This window comes from Primulina huaijiensis, chromosome 10, assembly GCF_012295235.1.
Source record: "Primulina huaijiensis isolate GDHJ02 chromosome 10, ASM1229523v2, whole genome shotgun sequence".
Lineage (NCBI taxonomy): Eukaryota > Viridiplantae > Streptophyta > Magnoliopsida > Lamiales > Gesneriaceae > Primulina > Primulina huaijiensis.
Window position 1 is genome coordinate 19,782,371 of NC_133315.1, and position 22,767 is coordinate 19,805,137.

Genomic DNA, 22,767 nt, shown 5'->3' on the forward strand with positions numbered 1-22,767 from the left:
TATATATATTGACACACATATAAGATGCCAATCACTAAATGTTGAATCTTGACTTGTAACCATTTTTAGAAAGGAAAACAGTGGGAGTCCTGAAATAAATCCATGCCTTGGATACAATGTCGGAGCTTTCAAACCACCAAGGCATAAAATTCTCCGAAACACCATCAAAAACAAAACCTATATAAGAACCTGCCACCCACAACCTTGTAATCATCATCAGCAAGCAAGCAGGCACCCACCCCCCATCTTGTCCTTTTCTTTCCCTGCCGTCCATCGATCTTTCTCTCTCGAAACAAACAATTTATATCTTCACCGCAGAGAGAAGGATTGTCCAACAATGGGTGCCTGCGCCAGTAGATCAAAGGTCTTGAAGGGTGAGGCCGTCGACGCCCCCGAACCGCAGAAGGAGGAAACAGTCGTCGCCACCGAAGTACCAGAGGTTGCCACCGTTAAAGAGGAGCCAGCCAAGCTGGAGGAGGAGAAGAAAGAAGATGTAAGTTATAGTTTTGATTAGTTCAAACAAATCAAATTCTTTTACCAATGTTAGACAAACTAACTATTTATGCATCATTTATAATTCATGTCATGAATGCAGAGTGAAGCAGCGAAAGAGGAGGCGACCTCCCAACCCGAAGCAGTAGAGACAGAGGAATCCAAGGCTGAGCCGGCGGAGGAGAAGCCCGCCGTCGTCACACCACCAGCTGAGGCTGAGGCAGCTGATAAGGAGGAGAAGAAAGCCGAAGTGGTGGCATAACAAACATGCACGATCAAACTCTACTTTATGTTTTGTAACAGCTGATATATAGTACCAGAAATTTGTCTCTATATTTTCCCCATTTTGTTCATCAATTTTTCTCTTAATTATCTATTGTGGATCGATGTTTGGTACTGGTTTTGTGTTTGACATTCTTGAATTTAATTAAATTTGTGTTATTTAGTCCTTTTTTTATCTCTGCATTTTTTTAAAAATTTTCTTGAAATGAAATATTATATTATTTAAAATAAATTATATATAATATTTTTGGAAAAATTCTCGACTTTTGTTATAATTCCAACATCATCAAATTCTTATAACTGAAATAACTAAAAATACATAATTAAGTACAGCTAATTTTTTTCCCTATTAATCATCATTAAATTAAAGTTTTTTTGGTTTAAAGTTAATGCTTGAGTTTCTATTATTGTTTCTATTTTGTATTTAGAGATATAAATTTCGATATGATATTGGAGACCAAAGGCAATAGCTGTAGGATCCATTAAGTAATCTTTATAAATAATGAAATAAAAAGTATAATAAGAGATTAAATTTCATTACTTAATTTAATTAATTAGATTTAATTATTTAAAAACACTGCAATTCCATATTTGTTCGTTCAATATTTTTATCCCAACCATTGGCGTCATCTGCTCCACGAACCTCCGTCAACTCCGCTGCCTCTCATTTTCCGGTGAGGCACTCTGAATCTTCTCATTTCGCACTTCAGATCCAGTTTTCCATTATCATGTTTATTATATTTCGATTTGATTCGATATGATTATTGCAAGGTTTCTCGCTTGCTGACGGCCTTATGATTATCAATTTGTGTCGGTGTCTGAGGATCTGATGATTATTTTATTTCTATTTGCAGGTTGCTTTGCTTTAGAGTTTACATTCCTACGCTATGTGAGTGCTATTCTTGATTTTCATTTACTTGATAATTTCACTGTTTTTCGGTCCATTTTATTGAGATAATTTGTTCTATGCTGTTACTGAGTTGATGGTAATCGCCACAAAAATCCTTCGTGATCTCGTTTTTTTTTTTTCCAATTCTAGGAATGAGGTGTGAAAATTTTGATATTTTTTGCTATTCATCCAGTGTAGTTTGTCCTCATGGGCGGATCCTTCTTAAATGAAGTATTTTGAATTATCGGAATCTTATCCGAAGGCCAATCTTTCCACGTCCCTTTAAGATCCTCGATATCTCCGTGTTTCATGGTTGGTGTGGTGCGATAACTGGAATCTGATTTACTTTGTTTTATGGATTAATAGAGCATTGATATTCTGTATTTCTGTTGAATCCCATTCTAGTTTTGCTTTTACTGATTCACAGAAGCATCTGTTGAGCTGATGGAGAAGAATCTTGGCTAATTTTATCAACCTTTCAAGAGTTAGAATTAGTGGGTGGGACTCAGATTTTTTATGTTTCCATGGTCTATTGTTGTGATCCCATGTTGTTTCCTTAAGAAGTTATTGAGTGATATATATCACGGACTTTCCCACCTAGAAGATCATTCTTTTGGGTTTGAGCTTTTCTCTCGTTCTTATGGGGCTATCTTTTGGTGCTATAATTGAGGTTGACATAGCGAAAGAACGATTTAGAAAATGGCTACATTCGGTTAAAGTTGGTAATATGGTCTGTATTACATTTTTACGAGGTAAATTCAGTTGCATATGCTGAATGCTGATAGATAAGTGAAAGCTATCTAAAGTGGGCAACCGTGAAACTTGGCTTCTCAAAGGTGGGTAATATCACCAATCCCATGTGGCCATATTGGCTCTATAAAAATCATGAATTGACATATAAATATTGCCGGGGTCTCCTCCTAGGGAGCTAATCTTTAAGACTTGGATGTCATCCCGGACTTCCCTATTATGTGTTATCGAAGGTCCTAATTTAATTTACCTTTTCTTCTTTATTTGTTTGTGTGAGTTTTCATACTTAGCAGTCATGAGAGTTGCACTGGCTTTTGAACTTTATGTGCTCAAGATCATCAGTTCTCCTTTATATTCTTACCAGTATCGAACAATGCAGCAAAGTATGCTTTGGGCTATGTAATTAATATCGCAGAGCCATTGTGTCTGTCCGTTTCGGCAAAATATGGTGTTATCCTCCTATACATTCTTATCGTTTCTTGCCTGTCGTCATTTAGGGCAGATGATGAGCCTGTAGATCCAAAGAGGGAACTTGAAGACCGGTGCAAGGCACCATGTGCTAGGCCACTAAAAGAGTATCAGGTGATTTCCGTTGTCAGTTAATGAGCTTTACTGTCTCCAAGTGACGCCATTTATTATCTGATTCTTTGTATTTCCTTCCATCTACCTCAATTACGTTGAATGAGTTATTTCGTGCATCTTATTCCTCCTTTATTGAGTTCCTCAGAATTATATATTTGATTGGATACTTTGCTTGAACTTTTCCTAGTGGAATAGATTATTTGTTTGAGCTGGCATGTGATTTATTCCCACAGTTAAGAAAATTCTGGATTTTTTGAATGATGAGAATTGATTTCAAGAAAATTAAACAAGCAAACCTAAGTCATTGGAATCTGGATTCCAACATATGAAATGAACTGTGAATTTATGCGGGGAATCATGGGATAAACTTGGGATTGTTTTGGATTTGATGCTAGTATCGTGATTGACACTTTCATTTGTGAAATCGATGCAATTCATTCTCTTTCATTTGAGTTTCAGTGGTTTTGGAAGAGTTAAGGACATTCTTTATGCGAATAGATGGAGCGGGTAACCAACAATGACAGAGGGGAATAAGCACGAGCTTCGCTGATTTTAAACGCAATTAAAATACTTACTTTTGACTGCCAAAACCATGCAATAAATTGCTATATGATATCACCTTAATTTCTGATCAGCTTTTAAAATCAGGGTGTCAGCTAATCGGCTCTTTCTTACAGGCATGTGCTAAAAGAATTCAAGGTGATGAATCAGGGCACAAGCACTGTACTGGACAGTACTTTGATTATTGGCGCTGTGTCGATAATTGCGTAAGCCCCATCATCCAACTGACGCTCTGTTTAGCCTTTCCCATATTTTTTGGAGAAAAATATAAAATCACTTCATTCTGATTGACTTTTGATTTTTTTACGATAACAGGCTGCAACCAAGCTATTTTCGCATCTTAAATAACAGCTCAAGACCTTCATGGGCCGTTGGTATGCTGCAACAAAGCTATTTTGTCATCTTAAATAGCAGGACAAGTCTTCATTGCTTAGTGCTACTGTAGTATCAGAATAAACACGATTGTTTTTTGAAACGAATAAACTCACTTGTTTAATGTCTTCTAGTAGCTACATGGGATGGATGTTGATAATAGGGATGGAATTTGTCATTATTGTCGTCATACTAGCCTTTGTCGTCCCAGCTAAATGGAGAAGACTCGGTTCAATCATTAAAAGCATAAAAACTTGTTGGATTGGATATCCGATGCCTTTGTGAGTTTGCGGTTACTTTTTTTTTTTTGTTGCAAATTTGCTGTTCTTTTTCGCGTGTGAAGCTTTATTTACATTTTGTGCAGCCAAAACAATGATCAATGTTATCTGAAGTATATAAATTAGCCGTCTATGTACAGATAACCTGCATTGGGGATTTATTATTTGTTTTTGTTCTCAGCAAGATTATACCAGTTGTTGCAATGTAACAACTTTAACTGGTAACTCAAAAAAAAAAAAAACAAAAACAAAAGAAAAACTTGAAATGTTACTGGTATATATTTTGCGGTACAATTTGGGAAGGAACTTTGTAAACTCTGAAACTTACTTTCGATCCTTTGTGCGGTTAATTCCATGACACCCTTAGGTAAAAGGTGCATTCAAAGGTATGTATTTGTTCTTGTCCATAATTTTTGAGTGGACTTTACATACAACGAATACCAGCAATTGGGTACACCTTTAGGCTAAGGTCCGTCCATGTTTCAAGACTATCAAATTATCGTAAACCTCATGATTTGAAGTCACTTGGCGTTTGCGGATACAAGAAACAAAATTGAAAAGATGTGTAGAGATGTGATTGATTATCAATCAAATCTCCAATGGAGAGAAATGTCGACAAAATTGCATATAACATTAAATGTGGAGACAAATTGACATATGACATTGAATGTACATGATTTGTTGAAAAATTAAAGTCATATTTTTCGAGCGTCGTCAAATTTGGATGAAGACATATACAATTGATATTTGCCTTCTCGCATTCACAAGCCTCCTCCATCAGTTGAGATCATCTCATTCTCGAATATTTATCTCATCTTATAATATTTAAGTGTTTAGTTCTATAATATTTGTGAAATATTTCGTTCTCCTGTATTAAGAGAGCGTGTGTTCTCTTTGGAAACACATTGAGTGGTTGTACACCGTAAAATATTATAGTGAAATTCTTTTCATATTGCTCGTGGTGTTTACCATAATAATTTTTAGGGGTTTTCTACGTAAATCTCGGTGTCCGATTTATTTTTTGTTTTCATATTATTATGACAAATTTCTGCAAGTGGGACCAACAACTTGCCGTTTGGGGATACAAGAAACAATGGTTTTAGAGGGTGGCGGCAACTGATAAGAACAAACAAGAAAGGCCTCTCCTTTACTGTTGTTTAAGAAGATGAAAAGAAATCAAATAGGCTACAGAGATATATGCGTATGCATGTATGTACGTACGTGCACGTCCACATTAGAAAAACAGGAAAAAAAAGAAAAAAAGAAAAAAAAAGAAACGCAAAAGACTATTGCAAAATAAAAATTTAACTAGTCAACAATACAATAAAATGAAAATGTTTGCGTGAGATAATAATGAGATACACTTAAGTCTTAAATAAGCTATGAATAATATTGAATTGAAAATGAAAGAGCTCATGTTTCACCAACAGAAAATGGTGTATCCAACACCGTTCAGAAAGACATGTTCTACAATTCGATAGAAATTTATCCTCACACCATATCATGCATTGTTTTTTCCAAAAAAATTCGATTCACAATGTAATGGTTATAAAATCCTGCAAAAAAGTATATCTGCTCGATCTCTATAGTATCATGTTAAAACCAGTTAGAGTCTGGCTAATTCTTGCTTCGTCTCTCCGTTCCGATGCCTCCAAATCCTTTCTGCTGGCGCAGCTCCAACGACTACTACCACTCCTTCCCGAGACGACTACCTCTATTCCCTTGTCTCGATCTTCTTCCGGCACCAACTGTGTTACCTTCTTTAGTTCCTGCCCTTTTCCCCACAGGACAATGTATAATCCTCCTACGATCAAAATCCCACCAAGCAACCTGTTGAACAATATTAAAATGGATGTCATTGATCAAACAAATCTTGATGATCATAAAATAGATGATTATCGAAATCATACAATCCAAGATACAGCTTTTCTTGAAAGAACAGAGATCCTGCAACAGCTACGAGCACCAGCATCATGGGATTGAAGGCTGATACAAAGACTGGCCCTCTCAAGGACACGCACCAGGCAACTAGGGGAAACACCAATCCAGAGCCCAGAAATCCCTGTTAGATTAAAATTTGTCAGATCATTAACGACAAACAATTTTCAAGAATAAAGATTCTTGGGGGAAAACATACAGCAAAAGATGCAGTAAACAGCCTAATGTCCCATCCCATTGTCCACTGGCTCCAATCCCTTTCCATGCAGAGTGCGAAAATGACGCCTTGTATCGACGCCCAAAACGCCATCATGGCGGTTATTGAGTAGGGACATGGATACAATTCTGCCGCCTTAGCCTGCACCATAAGATTAAAATCAAGAAAATCAACAAGTAGAGTTGTTGATTATTCACACTCAATGCAGAGTATCATCATGACTTGTTAAGAACCTTAAGATAAAAATCCAGTGAATTAAAGAAAACCATATGCTGACAATGTAAATATGGACTGAATATAAAAGAGAATGCAGCACCAAGTAGTACAGACTAGTTTAGCTGTTTTCTCACCTGAACGATCAACCAGACGGAGTAACATACACAACTACAGACGGCTAAAAGTGCACCAAAGACAAGATTATGATTTTGAATCTGTGTACTTGGATGTTGATGGGATTTAGTTGTTTCAAGCAGATTTATGTGGGTGCGCCAGAGATTCAAATCTGGACCTTTGTAAAATGTGATGAGCATTGCCCCACCTATTTCCAATAACGTTCCGAATACCTTTGCTTTGCCCGAGCTTGTATTCCATCCAAATCCCTCCAACCTGAAACAAATACACCAGAAATTGACACACAGAGTATCGGTTACTGTTGTCAACCAACGACGCAAGCTAATGCAAAATGTTACTATATTTAGTTTACCTAAAGAAAATGGCTATGACAAATGTGATCGCTGGAACAAGATTTATCATGGCAGATACAAACGTGGCAGAGGTTAATGTCAAACTTTTCAAGAAAAGATTGTGTAAAAGTGCTCCCCTGCACAAGAAATCCATAGATTTTAAGATAACAAGATAGCAGATTTTAAATATACTATCGAAGAGTTTCATGAGAGAGACTTCTCACCCAAATAAACCACAAAGAAATGAATAAAAGGCTATCCTCCTCGTCAACTTCGGCCTCTTTTTCCTGTAAAATAGAACTATCAAATCCCGTCCTTTGAAAATTTAATTTTCTTGAAGAAAAAATACCAGAACTCTTTATGGAAGTTCGCAACAAAACCAAATTATAGTACAGAATCCAATCTAAAGAAAAAGTATGCATGCATAAAGATTCAAAAGAAAATCCCGTGCAATTTTAGATAAATGGGAACTATCTAAAGATTTGATTTTGTTTGCACAATATTGATATTTGCGGGCGTGCCAAGTGCAAAATGCACCAATTTATGTAAAAACGATAAAAAATCTAACTTTTAAAAACAAGCGAAATCGAATCCTAAATTTGACCGGTTCTAATCTCCTAAAACAAATATAATGCCAAAACGAAGAAAACTATTGGAATTTGAGTAATAAACCCCTGACATTGTTTATATTTCCAATATACGGTAGGAATTTACAAGACATAAAAATATATCACATAAAGTTGCTGAAATCTAAAACAACAAGACCTAGAATGCTAGAGATATGCTGGAACGCTTGAAAACTAGTATTTGAAGATTGAATTTTAGCAGAGAGTATTTGCAGAATGCTGTGCAGAGAGTTGTGTGTTCTCGCCTGTGTCGGCCAATTTATATCCTCCAGTTTGAATGTCTTTTGAATTAACCAAACTAATTTAAATTATTGATGGGCTTATTCTTTTTTTTTTCTTTGGACTTGGGTATGTTTATTTTGGTCTTCCATAATTAAATTAGACTTTCATAATTTAAAGATTTTAACCCAAATAGATTCATAACCGAATCTGCAGTATCACAAATTAAAATCCCAGACGCGACAAAACATATAATGCAAACCTTTCAGCAAAAAATGCGATGGGAGCAATGAAAGCGGCACCGAACATGAATCTGTAAGCCACCAGAATAGATAGATTCATGCCGTCGTTTGTAGCCAATCTATATGCGAGATTTACGACGGCAAATATGATTTGCACCAAAACCATCAACAGGGTCGCCTTCATCTCTTGTAAGGTATTCAAAATCCTCGTACTGAACTCCATTTCTTCTTGCGTAATCTTCGTCCGATATCTACTTTTATCAAAACTGTGGAGTATGCACAAAATCTTTGTGTTTTAACTGGGGAGAAACGAGGGTTTTTAGAGGGAAAAACAGAAGCTTGAAGAAAACTGGTTGATGAGAACAAACAAGAAAGCCTCTTCCTCTCTCCTTTCTTGCTGTTCAAAAGATGAAAAGAAAAGGAGATGGCTTCCAGACATATATATATATATATATATATATATATGTGTGTGTGTGTGTGTGTGCATGCCAGATATATATATGAATACAAAAATATTATGGCAAGTTCCCTTTTTTTGAAAAAGAAATATCGGTGACTACGTTTCAGTTTGAATATTTGATAAATGTAGTTCAAGTTGGGACAATTATATTAACAGTGTAGAAAAAATAAAGATTATTTCATCAATATGGTTTTAAATTAAATCACTAGATTATATTCAAGATCGAATAAGATTGCTATTCAGTAGAGATCAAGCCAAAATCGGCAATTATTTTGGTCAAGCTCCAATAAATGCTCTAACAAAATTTTATTGGAATTTTTGTTTTGAGATTCACTGAATATAATATACTCAGATTGGTATTTGTTTGATATATATATGTTGGTTTACATAAAAGTATAATTTTGTATGAGAAATAGTTACTTGTTAATCACTTTTCAAAATATAAAATTATTGTTCTCATAGTATCATTTATTGGCTTAAATCATATACTTCAAATTTTAAAGAATAATTTCAAACAATATTATAAATTGATCGATTTTGGGTTTAGTCTTATAACTTGTCAAATTTGATTTCATTAAATAACTTGTATTTTTTATTTTGGTATTTTTTTGCTCGAAACTACTAAATCTGTCGGATAGTACTTATATGACAATGATACTACTCTCTTATGTAGCTTATTTAACATATATTAAAATATACATAAACAAAAATAAAAGAAAACAACAAATTTTTCTTCACATTTTGTAGTATCGGGATAGTATTATTTAATTTTTCCTTTTTCTATCGAATTAATTTTAATTTTAGTAATATATATTTTATTCTCTCTCTACATGTACCACTCTTGATACATTCTAGAATATCCTAGCATAATAACTTTTATGCTAGTATAATGTTGTAAAAAATTTTACACTATTCATAATAAATTTATGAGATCTAGAAAGCTCAAGTCTCCTAATCCTTTAGAATCTTTAGTAGATTATATAGCAATTTCCATGTTTCTTGAGATAACATGACTTTTCATGATCAACTATAATAAGGAAGATAAATCAGATTAAATCACATTTTATATATGGCAAAAACTTATAAGAAGATAAATCAGATTGAAAATTTAAATTTGAATAATATTTTTGGAAATAGATTTGTAATTCACTTCATCAATTTTTCCATCCAAACAAGTTAAATAATTTAAAATCGATGAATTTTTAAAGTAAAGGTTATGTATAGGGATTTCAAATAATTTAAAATCCATGAATTTTTAAATTAAAGGTTATGTATATGTAAATTAAAATTTATAAATTAAATTTAAAACGATTAGTAATATTGGTAGTATAATTTTGAATAATTAAAACTTTAATTTGGATTATTGAGTTAATATAAATTCAAGCGTTTCATAATTTAACAATATATCCGAAGCCCATATCAATTCTTATCCGATGCTTTCTATAAGAAATTCTTGCGAACCTTTCTTGTTTATTTTCAAAGTTTTGACTTCTTCTTTTCCCTTCTCCTTAATTCCCTTCCTTTGTGCTACGGCCATCCCTTGTCGGTGGAAACGAGGCTCCGCTTACGGAATACGAAGATTCAGGCCGTCGTTTGTGGTCAATCTATATGCGACATTTACGTGTTTAATCGTTGTTTGAATTAACCAAAGTTGGGGCTCCATCGATCCCATGCAAAAAGATTTCAAATCGTGGGTTATTGATCATAACTCAAATAAGATTTTTAGTGAATATCGTGTATAGATTGACTGCAACTGATAGTCTCTTAGAGGTTTGATCAAACACGCTTCAAGAAGGTAATCTTTCGATCCTTGTTTGATTATATATAATCAGTTGATCAACGGTTGCAAGATTTTCGAACACTTACGTTTGATGTTGTTTCTTTTGTTTGTGTCGATATTCGTTTTGTTTCGATGCATGTGCGATCTTGATTTGCTTTATTTATTTGGAGTCTTGGATCGAACCTGCAAATCTTCACATTGTTAATTTACTGATTGATTTTGTGTAGTTTACGTACATGGTATTTTCTGGAATCTTGATTCTTTGAATATATTTATAAAACTTTAAAAACAGATGCGTAGGATTTTAATTCGGCTGGAATTCAATAATTTATAATACCTTGATTTTGATCTCATAGTACCGTCCGACGGATAGGACTTAAAAACATCAGTATAGAAACCACTCTTTCGACTATTATGCCGATCTCGAACACTCTTCGTCGGGATCCTAAACTCCTTCAAGCTCCGTCCAATCCTCTCTTGCTTCATAGTCGAATCATGGACGAATCAAAGAAAAGGGATATCGTCGCAGCTTAAATGGTTTGCAAAAGGAAATACATCAAATCGAAAAGAACGTGCATCAGATCACCACCTTGGTGGATTCTGCTCAATTCCCTTTATCAGAGGAAGTGAAAGAAGAAGTCAGAGCAAACGAGTGCGAATTATCGTTAGTATGCCAAGTTTGTAAGAACGGATTGGATCCGTTGCAACGCCGGATGAGGGAAGTCTTTCGAAAGATTATAAAGTGTCACACAGAATGTCTCGAGGCCTTGGGCATGATGTCAACTGATGAGCCAACAGAGATATATTTAGCTGCTGGTTTCTGTACTTTGAAAAATTATTCATCGTTTTTGTTTTTTATTTATTTAGTATTTTTTTCATAAACTTTTATCCAATTAACATTTTCTTTTATATTTTGAATGTTCAATATTCTCAGAAACTACTAAAGAATTCTTTTCTTCTTTTTTCCCATATCTCGCAAAATGGGTTGAAATTAATTAATTTATATGTTTTTTTTAAAAATAATCATACAGTTATTAATCTTTCTTTAGATAATATTTTTATTTCAAGTATTTAAATTGTTACATTTATCTAATAAGGACAGTTTGATTATTATACAGACATACATGTTTTTAAGAACTATTTATTATATAGACATACATGTTTTTAAAAAACAGCTTGGCGATTGAATCGACTTACCTTAAAATAAAAGTTCAATTATATTAATAATATAATATCGTAAATAATATATTTTAAATTCTAAAAATTTAAATATGTATATAAAAAATATATATTTTTCAAATAATTTACAATACTATTGAAATAATATTTTTAACAAAATTTAAAATCAAAATAAATATATATATAACAAAAACAAAAAACAAAATTAGAAATAATTAGATTATAAAATAGTTCAATATACTATAGTATGAGATATGATGAAAATGTTATTTTCGGCTGAAAGAGAGTTCAGTTTCGCTTAAACTTTTATGATTAACTTAATCTTTGCATTTCATCCACACAAAATGAAAGTGGAATGAAGAAGAGAGTCGTAGATTCGTTGCTGCTGCTGCTGCTTGTGTCAACGATCCCTGCATTGAATGATAATAATGCAATTTTTGGCTCAAAGGGTTTTAATTCCCAAGGTTGTATCCACGGTCACTCCTCCATAGAGCCATCCTACGCTGCTGCATCAACTATGTGGTTTATTAAAGTTGTATGCACTATTTTGGATAACCACTCTCAGTCCGGATCTTTCTATTTTTTACCGTGATTATTTTCGTAAAAATTTGAGTTCGTTCGTAGCTCTCGGCTTAATTCATCATTGAAGCTATAGATTGAAAGACTCAGGTTCGACATTTAGAATTTTTCAGTGTTTGAGGATTAATCTGAATATCATTCATTCGGAATCCAGTTTTGATTTGCTTTTGAGGTCACTTTGTCATATGGATCTTCATGATTCCGCTAAATTAGTGTATGGGTACATGGAAACTGATGGATTTTTCCCCACAACTTAACTTTGGATTTTTTAGTTTTGTCCTTCACGAATGTTGGGTGAGGCCGTCGATGCCCCCCAAACCTCAGAAGAAGGAAACAGTCTCTGCCACCGAGGTACCGGAGGTTGCCACCGTTAAAGATGAGCCAGCCAAGCTGGAGGAGGAGAAGAAAGAAGATGTAAGTTATACATTTGATTAGTTCAAACAAATCAAATTCTTTTGCCAATATTAGACAAACTAACTATTCATGCATCATTTATAATTCATGGCATGCAAGCAGAGTGAAGCAGCGAAGGAGGAGGCGACCTCCCAACCCGAAGCATTAGAGACGGAGGAATCGAAGGCTAAGAAGGGCGGAGGAGAAGCCCGCCGCCGTTACACCACCAGCTGAGGCTGAGGTAGCCGACAAGGAGGAGAAGAAAGCTGAAGCGATATCATAACAAACATGATCAAACTCTAGTCTATGGTTTTTAACAGTTGATATATAGTACGTACCAGAGATTTGTCTCTATATTTTCTCCATTTTGTTCATCAATTTTTCTCTTAATTATCTATTGTTGATCGATGCTTGGTATTGGTTTTGTGTTTCACATTCTTGAATTTAATTAAATTTGTGTTATTTAGCCCTTTTTTTTATCTTTGCCTTTTTAAAAAAAGAAATTTCTTGAATGAAGTATTATATTATTTAAAACAAATGATATATAATATTTTTGGGAAATTTCTCGATATAATTGGCTTATGATTCCAACATCATCAAATTCTTATAACTGAAATAACTAAAAATACATAATTAAGTATAGCACTTTTTCCTATTAGTAATCATCATTAACCGTTAAGCTGATGAGATTGTATCTGCAAATGTTTAATTAGAAAAAATTATAAATAATAACAATAAATCATTAATATCTAACGTAATTAATTGATAAAACGTGTGCAAAAATGATCATTTATAGATTTATGAACATAGGTAAAAAGAGTTAATTTGGGCATAAATAATAGGTTAAATGGAAAAAAAATAGTTTTTTTATGTGTACAGATAGCTCTTTAATTTATGTATATATTATTTTTAAAAAGAAATAAAAAGAGTAATATTTTCCCAAAAATAAAAAAAAATAAATCAATTCTCATTATGTGATATTTATATTTATAATCTTTTTATTGTATGTGGCATGAAAAAGATTATTTAATTTATGAGATCTAGAAAGCTCCCATGTCACTTAATATTTAGAATATCTTTAGTGGATTATATAGATTTTCATATTTCTTGATACAACATGACTTTTTGTGATCAACTATAATAAGAAGATAAATCAGATTAAATCACATTTTACATATTCTTTTACTATTGAAATTTAAATTTGAATAATATTTTTGGAAATAGATTTGTAATTCACTTCAATTTTTCCATCTAAACAAGTCAAATAATTTAAAATAAATGAATTTTTAAAGTAAAGGTTATGTATAGGTAATTAAAATATATAGACGTGATTGTATTTTTAGTAAAATATTAGTAATATTGGTATTATAATTCTGAATAATTAAAACTTTAATTTGGAGATGTTTGCATATTAGCATATATACATCAATGTATTGAGTTATTATTAATTCAAGCGTTTCATAATTTATTAACAATCCCGAAGCCATATCAATTCTCGAAATTATCCGATATATACTTTCTATCCGAAATTCTTGCGAACCTTTCTTGTTTATTTTCAAAGTTTTGACTTCTTCCTTTCTCTTCTCCTTCCCTTCCTTTGTGCTACGGTCATCCCTTGTTGGTGGCGACGAGGCTCCGGTTACGGAATACGAAGATTCAGGCCGTCTTTTGTGGTCAATCTATACCCAATATTGACCTGTTTAATCGTCGTTTGAATTAACCAAAGTTAATCGTGGGCGCGGGAAGAAGGAAATCCTATTATTATTGATCATGATTCAAATATGATTTTTAGTGAATATTGGGTATAAATTGACTGCAACTGATAGTCTCTTAGAGAAAACCAACGTTTTGATCAAAGACGCTTCAAGAAGGTAATCTTTCGATTCTTGTTTGATTATATATAATCAGTTCAGCGGTTACAAGATTTTCCAACACTTACGTTTGATGTTTTTTCTTTTGTTCGTGTCGATATTCGTTTTGTTTCGATGCATGTGCGATCTTGATTTGCTTTATTTATTTGGAGTCTTGGATCGAACCTGCAAATCTTGATATTGTTAATTTACTAATTGATTGGTATTTTCTGGAATCTTGATTCTTTAATTATACATTCAAAGATTTTATAAAACTTTAACATACGATGAAACCTCAAACAAATGCATATATAATCAAACATGGATCGAAAGATTACCTTCTTGAATTATCGTTAGTATGCGAAGCTTGTAAGAACGGATTGGATCAGTTGCAACGCCAGATGATCAGGGACGTCGTATCACACAGAATTGAAGGTCTCGAGGCCTTGGGCATGATGTCAACTGATGAGCCAACAGAGATATATTTAGCTGCTGGTTTCTGTACTTTGAAAAATTATTCATCGTTTTTGTTTTATTATTTATTTAGTATTTTTTTTATAAACTTTTATCCCATTAACATTTTCTTTTATATTGTGAATATTGTTCAATATATATTCTCAGAAACTACTAAACAATTCTTTTCTTCTTTTTTATCCATCTCTTGCAAAATTGGTTTACCGCACGGGGAAATTGATTAATGTATATGTTTATTTAAAAAAAGAATTGACTACTAAAATACAAAATATAAAACTTTTGGATGAGATATCCTTCAATAGATGTTATTAGCTTAATGTTATTATAAAAATAATAATGCAGCTATTAATCTTTATTTATATAATATTTTTATTTCAAGTATTTAAATTGTTACTGTTATCTAATTAGGACAGTTGGTGTGAAAAGAACTATCTATTATATAGATATCGATGTTTTTAAGAACTTTTTATTATATATACATCTATATTTTTAAAAAACAAATGGGTGATTGACTCGACTTTCCTTAAAATAGCGGTTGAATCATTGTTATAGTATATTAATAGTAAATAATATATTTTAAAGTCTAAAAAATTAAATTTTTATATAAAAACTATATATTTATCAAAATTTAAAAAATCAAACAACTTATAATACTACTAAAATAATATTTTTAATAAAGTTTAAAATCAAAATGTTGTATGGGTACATGGAAACTGATGGATTTTTTCCCCACGACTCAACTTTGGATTTTTTAGTTTCGTCCTTCACGAATGATAGGTGCGGCCATCGACGCCCCCGAACCGCAGTAGGAGGAAACATTCTCCACCACCGAGGTATCGGTGGTTGCCACCGTTAAAGAGGAGCCATCCAAGTTGGAGGAGGAGAAGAAAGAAGATTTAAGTTATACTTTTGATTAGTTCCAACAAATCAAATTCTTTTACCAATGTTAGACAAACTAACTATTTATGCATTATTTATAATTCATGGCATGCATGCGAAAGAGAAGGCGACCTCCCAACCCGAAGCAGTAGAGACGGAGGAATCGAAGGCTGAGCCGTCGGAGGAGAAGCCCGCAGCCATTACACAACCGGTTGAGGCTGAGGCAGCCAATAAGGAGGAGAAGAAAGCTGAAATGGTGGCATAATATTTGTAAAATCTGATATATAGTACGTATCAGAGATTTGTCTCTATAATTTTCCCATTTTGTTCATCAATTTTTCTCTTAATTTTCTATTGTTGATCCATGTTTGGAACTGGTTACGTGTTTGACATTCTTGAATTTAATTAAATTTGTGTTATTTATCCTTTTTTTTATCTCTACATTTTTTTAAAATTTTCTTGATTGAAATATTATATTATTTAAAACGAATGATTAATAATACTTTTGGAAAATTTGTCGACCTTTGATATAATTGGTTTATGATTCCAACATCATCAAATTCTTATAACTGAAATAACTAAAAACACATAATTCAGTAAATCACGTTTTTCCTTTTAAGTTAAGCTGATGAGATTGTATCTTCAAATGTTCATATATCCAGTATCGTTCGTCCTCATGGGCGGATCCTTCTTTGAAAATTTAATTTTAAATACCAAAACTCTTTATGGAATTATAGTACAAAATCCAAGCTAAAGAAAAAGTATGCATGCATAAAGATTCAAAAGAAAATCCCGTGCAATTTTAGATAAAGATTTGATTCAAATTAAAATTTTAGACGCGTCATTATATTTACTTTCCCGATTAATTACGTACACATTCAAATCAGAAGATAAATCACATTTTATATATGCTTTTACTATTGAAATTTTAAAATTGCATAAATTTTTTTGGAAATAGATTTGTAATTCACTTCAATTTTTCTATCCAAACAAGTCAAATAATTTAAAATCGATCCATGACTTTTTCTATCAGTTATCAAAATTATCCGTTGCTTTCTATACGAAATTCTTGCGATCCTTTCTTGTTTATTTTCATATTAAGTTTTGACTTCTTCCTTTCCCTTCTCCTTCCCTTCCTTTGTGCTACGGCCATCCCTTGTTAGTGGCGACGAGGCTCCGCTTACTTTGTAAGTCTGTAAGCCACCGGAATACGAAGATTCAGGCCGTCGTTTGTGGTCAATCTATACCCAATATTGACATGTTTAATCGTTGTTTGAATTAACCAAAGTTAAACGTGGGATCCTATTATTGATCATAATTCAAACAAGATTTTTAGCGAATATTGGGTATAAATTGACTGCAACTGATAGTCTCCTAGAGAAAACCAACGTTGATCAAAGATGCTTCAAGAAGGTAATCTTTCCATTCTTGTTTGATTATATATAATCAGTTCAGCGGTTGCAAGATTTTCCAACGTTTGATGACGTTGTTTCCTTAATTTGTTAGTGTCGATATTCGTTTAATTTTGTTTCGATGCATGTGCGATCTAGACTTGCTTTATTTATTTGGAGTCTTGGATCGAACCTGCAAATCTTCACATTGTTAATTTACTGATTGATTTTGTGCTTGATGAATGGTATTTTCTGGAATCTTGGTTCTTTTATTATTAATTCAAAGACGGGTGCGAATTATCGTTAGTATGAGAAGCTTGTAAGAACGGATAATTGGATCCGTTGATGCAACGCCGGATGAGGGACGTCTTTCGAAAGATATATTATGAAGTGTCATGTCTCGAGGCCTTTGGCATGTCAACTGATGAGCCAATTGAGAGATATTTAGCTGCTTTGAAAAAATATTCATCGTTTTTGTTTTGTTTTTATTATTTATTTAGTTTTTTTTTTTATAAACTTTTATCCCATTAACATTTTCTTTGATTTTGTGAATGTTCAATATATATTCTCAGAAACTACTAAACAATTCTTTTCTTTTTCCCCCCATATCTCACAAAGTTGGTTTAGTATTGATTAATAAATATGTTTTTTTTTTAAATAAAAATAAAAATAATAATGCAGCTTTAATCTTTCTTCAGATAATATTTTTATTTCAAGTATTTAAATTGTTACGGTTGTGTAATAAGAACAGCTTAACTAGTGTAAAAAGAATTATTTATTATATAGACATCGTTGTTTTTAATAACTATTTTTATACAGACATCAATGTTTTTTTTTAAAAAAAAAGATATGTGATTAAATCAACTTACCTCAAAATTGCGGTTCAATCATTGTTATATTATATTAAATAGCAAATAATATATTTTAAATTCTAAAAATTTAAATGTGTATATAAAAAAGAAAATATTTATCAAAATTTAAAAAATCAAATAATTTATAATACTACTGAAATAATATTTTTAAAAAAAATTTAAAATCAAAATAATCATAAAATTAGAAATATTAAATTATAATAATAAAAAAAAGATGTAACAATCCGACCACTTCTCACTAGTAAAACGGTATTTGGGTGTTGTTCGGATTGAACATGTGACTGGTTCTCAATCAATCCGATCACGTTCTAAAAACACTAATAAAAATGAAAAATCAATATTTATAAATAACATTATAATTTGTAACAATATATATATAGATATATGTGTGTATATTTATATTTATGTGGAGGTGTATTCCTAGTTTACCCCTTCCCTATGGCTTTGTTCATAAACCTCCTAGGAAGCTAATCTTTAAGAGGATCTCACCTCGGACTTCCCTATTATGTGTTATCGAAGATCCTAATTTAGTTTACCTTTTCTTCTTTATTTGTCTGTGTGAAATTTTTCATACTTAGCAGTCATGAGAGTTGCACTGGCTTTTGAACTTTATGTGATCAAGATCATCAGTTCTCCTTTATATTGTTACCAATATCGAACAATGCAGCAGAGTATGTTTTGGGCTATGTAATTAATATCGCAGAGCCATTGTGTCCGTCCGTTTCAGCAAAATATGGTGTTATCCTCCTATACATTCTTATCTGTTTCTTGACTGTCGTCGTTTTTGGGCAGATGATGAGCCTGTAGATCCAAAGAGGGAACTTGAAGACCGGTGCAAGGCACCATGTGCTAGGCCACTAAAAGAATATCAGGTGATTTCTGTTGTCAGTTCATGGGCTTTACTGTTTCCAAGTGACGCCATTTATTTTCTGATTCTTTGTATTTCCTAAAAGAATTCAAGGTGATGAATCAGGGCACAAGCACTGTATTTGACAATACTTTGATTATTGGCGCTGTGTCGATAAAAATATAAAATCACTTCATTCTGATTGACTTTTGATTTTTTGACGATAACAGGCTGCAACCAAACTATTTTCGCATCTTAAATAACAGCTCAAGACCTTCGTTGGCCGTTGGTATGTAGCAACCAAGCTATTTTCTCATCTTCTAGTAGCTACATGGGATGGATGTTGAGAATAGGGATGTAATTTGTCATTAGTCGTCATACTAGCCTTAGTCGTCCCAGCTAAATGGAGACGACTCGGTTCAATCAAATTTGCTGTTCTTTTTCGTGTATGAAGCTTTATTTACATTTTGTGCAGCCAAAACAATGATCAATGTTATTTGAAGTATTGAATTGAAAATTAAAGAGCTCATGTTTCACCAACAGAACATGGTGTATCCAACATCGTTCAGAAAGAAATGTTCCACAATTCGATAGAAATTTATCCTCACACCATGTGATGCATTGTTTTTTTCTTGTTTTTTCCAAAAATTTCGATTCACAATGTAATGGTCATAAAATCCTGCAAAAAAGTGTATATGCTCGATCTCTATAGTATCATGTTAAAACCAGTTAGAGTCTGGCTAATTCTTGCTTCGTCTCTCCGTTCCGATGCCTCCAAATCCTTTCTGCTGGCGCAGCTCCAACGACTACTACCACTCCTTCCCGAGACGACTACCTCTATTCCCTTGTCTCGATCTTCTTCCGGCACCAACTGTGTTACCTTCTTTAGTTCCTGCCCTTTTCCCCACAGGACAATGTATAATCCTCCTACGATCAAAATCCCACCAAGCAACCTGTTGAACAATATGAAAATGGATGTCATTGATCAAACAAATCTTGATGATCGTAAAATAGATGATTATCGAAATCATACAATCCAAGATGCAGCTTTTCTTGCAAGAACAAAGATCCTGCAACAGCTACGAGCACCAGCATCATGGGATTGAAGGCTGATACAAAGACTGGCCCTCTCAAGGACACGCACCAGGCAACTAGGGGAAACACCAATCCAGAGCCCAGAAATCCCTGTTAGATTAAAATTTGTCAGATCATTAACGATAAACAATTTTCAAGAATAAAGATTATTGGGGGAAAACATACAGCAAAAGATGCAGTAAGCAGCCTAATGTCCCATCCCATTGTCCACTGGCTCCAATCTCTTTCCACGCAGAGAGCGAAAATGATGCCTTGTATCGACGCCCAAAACGCCATCATGGCTGTTATTGAGTAAGGACATGGATACAATTCTGCCGCCTTAGCCTGCTCCATAAGATTAAAATCAAGAAAATCAATAAGTAGAGTTGTTGATTATTCACACTCAATGCAGAGTTATCATCATGACTTGTTAAGAACCATAAGATAAAAATCCAGTGAATTAAAGAAAACCATATGCTGACAATGTAAATATGGACTGAATATAAAAGAGAATGCAGCATCAAGTAGTACATACTAGTTTAGCTATTTTCTCACCTGAACGATCAACCAGACGGAGTAACACACACAACTACAGACGGCTAAAAGTGCACCCAATACAAGATTATGATTTTGAATCTGTGTACTTGGATGTTGATGGGATTTAGTTGTTTCCAGCAGATTTATGTTGGTGTGCCAGAGATTCAAATCTGGACCTCTGTAAAATGTGAGGAGCATTGCCCCACCTATGCCCAATAACGTTCCGAATACCTTTGCTTTGCCCGCGCTTGTATTCCATCCAAATCCCTCCAACCTGAAACAAATACACCAGAAATTGACACACAGAGTATCGGTTACTGTTGTCAACCAACGACGCAAGCTAATGCAAAATGTTACTATATTTAGTTTACCTAAAGAAAATGGCTATGACAAATGTGATCGCTGGAACAAGATTTATCATGGCAGATACAAATGTGGCAGAGGTTAACGTCAAACTTTTCAAGAACAGATTCTGTCCAAGTGCTCCACTGCACAAGAAATCCATAGATTTTCAGATGACAAGATAGCAGATTTTAAACATACTATCGATGAGTTGCATAAGAGAGTCTTCTCACCCGAATAAACCACAAAGAAATGAATAACAGGCTATCCACCTCGTCAACTTCGGCCTCTTTTTCCTGTAAAATAGAACTATCAAATCCCGTCCTTTGAAAATTTAATTTTCTTGAAGAAAAAATACCAAAACTCTTTATGGAAATCGCAACAAAACCAAATTATAGTACAGAATCCAAGCTGAAGAAAAAGTATGCATGCATAAAGATTCAAAAGAAAATCCCGTGCAATTTTAGATAAATGGGAACAATCTAAAGATTTGATTCATAACCAAATCTGTATCCCAAATTAAAATCCCAGACACGACAAAACATATAATGCAAACCTTTCAGCAAAAAATGCGATAGGAGCAATGAAAGCGGCACCGAACATGAATCTGTAAGCCACTAGAATAGATAGATTCATGCCGTCGTTTGTAGATAATCTATACCCAATATTAACCACGGAAAATATAATTTGCACCATAACCATCATCAGGGTCGCCTTCATCTCTTGTAAAGTATTCGAAATCCTCGTACAGAACTCCATTTCTTCTTGCGTAATCTTCTTCCTATATCTACTTTTATCAAAACTGTGGAGTACGCACAAAATCTTTGTGTTTTTACTGGGGAGAAACGATTTTTAGAGGGAAAAATAAAAACTTGAAGAAAACTGGTTGATGAGAACAAACAAGAAAGGCCTCTTCCTCTCTCCTTTCTTGCTGTTCAAGAAGATGAAAAGAAACGGAGATGGCTTCCAGACGTATATATGTGTGTGTGATGCGAGATATATATACACATATGTATATATATCTCGCATATATTTTTTATATATATAAATATATATGAATAAAAAAATATGGTGGCAAATTCCCTTTTTTTAAAAAATTAAATATCGGTGACTACGTTTCAGTTTGAATATTTGATAAATGTAGTTCAAGTTGGGACAATTAATCGTGTAGAAAAAATAAAGATTATTTCATTGATATGGTTTTAAATTAAGAGTAGGTCTCTTGTGAGACGGTCTCACGAATCTTTACATGTGAGACGTGTCAACTTTACCGATATTCACAATAAAAAATAATACTCTTAGCATAAAATGTAATATTTTTTTATGGATGATCCAAATAAGATATTCGACCCACGAAATTGATCCGTGAGATATTCTCACGAGAATTTTTGTGTTAAATTAAACCACTAGATTCTACTCAAGATCGCATAAAGATTGCTACTTAGTAGTCAAAATATAAATTATTCTTGATAATATACTCAGATTGGTATTTGTTTGGTATATGTTGGTTTGCATAAAAGTATAATTTTGTACGGGAAATAGTTCCTTGTTAATCACTTTTCAAAATATAAAATTATTCTTATTATAGTATCATTTATTGGCTCAAATCATATACTTCAAAATTTAAAGAATAATTTCAAACAGTATTATAAATTGATCAATTTTGGGTTTATTCTTATAATTTGTCAAAATTTGGTTTTATTAAATAACTTGTATTTTTTATTTTGACATTTTTTTGCTCGAAACCACTAAATCCGTCAGATAGTACTTATATGACACTATCGGATAGTACTTATATGACACTGATACTACTCTCTTATGTAGCTTATTTAACATATATTAAAATATACATAAACAAAAATAAAAGAAAACAACAAATTTTTCTTCACATTTTGTAGTATCGGGATAGTATTATTTAATTTTTCCTTTTTCTATCGAATTAATTTTAATTTTAGTAATATATATTTTATTCTCTCTCT

General features: G+C 32.9%; 4 protein-coding genes across 6 annotated transcripts; 2 read left to right on the top strand and 2 right to left on the bottom strand.

Annotated features, from left to right (window-relative positions):
- Positions 1-190: 190 nt before the first annotated feature.
- Positions 191-889, top strand: LOC140986869 (uncharacterized). Its single transcript, XM_073455250.1, has 2 exons — positions 191-493; positions 596-889. Exons 1-2 carry the CDS (start codon positions 338-340, stop codon positions 752-754), a joined length of 315 nt encoding a protein of 104 aa, XP_073311351.1. The 5' UTR covers positions 191-337; the 3' UTR covers positions 755-889.
- Positions 890-1,250: 361 nt separating this feature from the next.
- LOC140985621 (cytochrome b-c1 complex subunit 6-1, mitochondrial-like) lies at positions 1,251-4,197 on the top strand. 3 transcript variants are annotated; one of them, XM_073453488.1, is made up of 5 exons: positions 1,251-1,448; positions 1,629-1,663; positions 2,911-2,995; positions 3,673-3,762; positions 3,872-4,197. In XM_073453488.1, coding segments are annotated over exons 2-5 (210 nt in total). In that variant the 5' UTR covers positions 1,251-1,448; positions 1,629-1,661; the 3' UTR covers positions 3,905-4,197. The 3 variants fall into 3 exon arrangements, with proteins under 3 accessions (XP_073309589.1, XP_073309588.1, XP_073309590.1); XM_073453487.1 differs by lacking the exon at positions 1,251-1,448 and adding an exon at positions 1,517-1,545 and having other exon boundaries at positions 2,916-2,995; XM_073453489.1 differs by lacking the exon at positions 1,251-1,448 and adding an exon at positions 1,522-1,545.
- A 1,406-nt stretch (positions 4,198-5,603) lies between these two features.
- Positions 5,604-8,529, bottom strand: LOC140986944 (WAT1-related protein At1g68170-like). The gene is made up of 7 exons (XM_073455365.1): positions 8,152-8,529; positions 7,269-7,331; positions 7,065-7,181; positions 6,712-6,967; positions 6,344-6,502; positions 6,117-6,268; positions 5,604-6,036 (listed from the first exon to the last, which is right to left on the bottom strand). Exons 1-7 carry the CDS (start codon positions 8,352-8,354, stop codon positions 5,790-5,792), a joined length of 1,197 nt encoding a protein of 398 aa, XP_073311466.1. The 5' UTR covers positions 8,355-8,529; the 3' UTR covers positions 5,604-5,789.
- Positions 8,530-19,345: 10,816 nt separating this feature from the next.
- LOC140986860 (WAT1-related protein At1g68170-like) lies at positions 19,346-21,733 on the bottom strand. The gene is made up of 7 exons (XM_073455230.1): positions 21,345-21,733; positions 21,022-21,084; positions 20,818-20,934; positions 20,465-20,720; positions 20,096-20,254; positions 19,869-20,020; positions 19,346-19,788 (listed from the first exon to the last, which is right to left on the bottom strand). Exons 1-7 carry the CDS (start codon positions 21,545-21,547, stop codon positions 19,542-19,544), a joined length of 1,197 nt encoding a protein of 398 aa, XP_073311331.1. The 5' UTR covers positions 21,548-21,733; the 3' UTR covers positions 19,346-19,541.
- Between the last annotated feature and the right edge of the window lie 1,034 nt (positions 21,734-22,767).

Bases quoted from the DNA above. Each gene is read 5' to 3' on its own strand.
- LOC140986944 (XM_073455365.1), bottom strand. From the start codon at position 8,354: ATGGAGTTCAGTACGAGGATTTTGAATACCTTACAAGAGATGAAGGCG. The intron at 7,332-8,151 runs GTTTGCATTATA...TCTATTTTACAG, and splicing joins ATCGCATTTTTTGCTGAAAG to GAAAAAGAGGCCGAAGTTGA. The intron at 6,968-7,064 runs GTAAACTAAATA...TATTTGTTTCAG, and splicing joins GTCATAGCCATTTTCTTTAG to GTTGGAGGGATTTGGATGGA.
- LOC140986869 (XM_073455250.1), top strand. From the start codon at position 338: ATGGGTGCCTGCGCCAGTAGATCAAAGGTCTTGAAGGGTGAGGCCGTC. The intron at 494-595 runs GTAAGTTATAGT...TCATGAATGCAG, and splicing joins AGGAGGAGAAGAAAGAAGAT to AGTGAAGCAGCGAAAGAGGA.
- LOC140986860 (XM_073455230.1), bottom strand. From the start codon at position 21,547: ATGGAGTTCTGTACGAGGATTTCGAATACTTTACAAGAGATGAAGGCG. The intron at 21,085-21,344 runs GTTTGCATTATA...TCTATTTTACAG, and splicing joins ATCGCATTTTTTGCTGAAAG to GAAAAAGAGGCCGAAGTTGA. The intron at 20,721-20,817 runs GTAAACTAAATA...TATTTGTTTCAG, and splicing joins GTCATAGCCATTTTCTTTAG to GTTGGAGGGATTTGGATGGA.
- LOC140985621 (XM_073453487.1), top strand. The intron at 2,996-3,672 runs GTGATTTCCGTT...TCTTTCTTACAG, and splicing joins GGCCACTAAAAGAGTATCAG to GCATGTGCTAAAAGAATTCA. The intron at 3,763-3,871 runs GTAAGCCCCATC...TTACGATAACAG, and splicing joins GGCGCTGTGTCGATAATTGC to GCTGCAACCAAGCTATTTTC.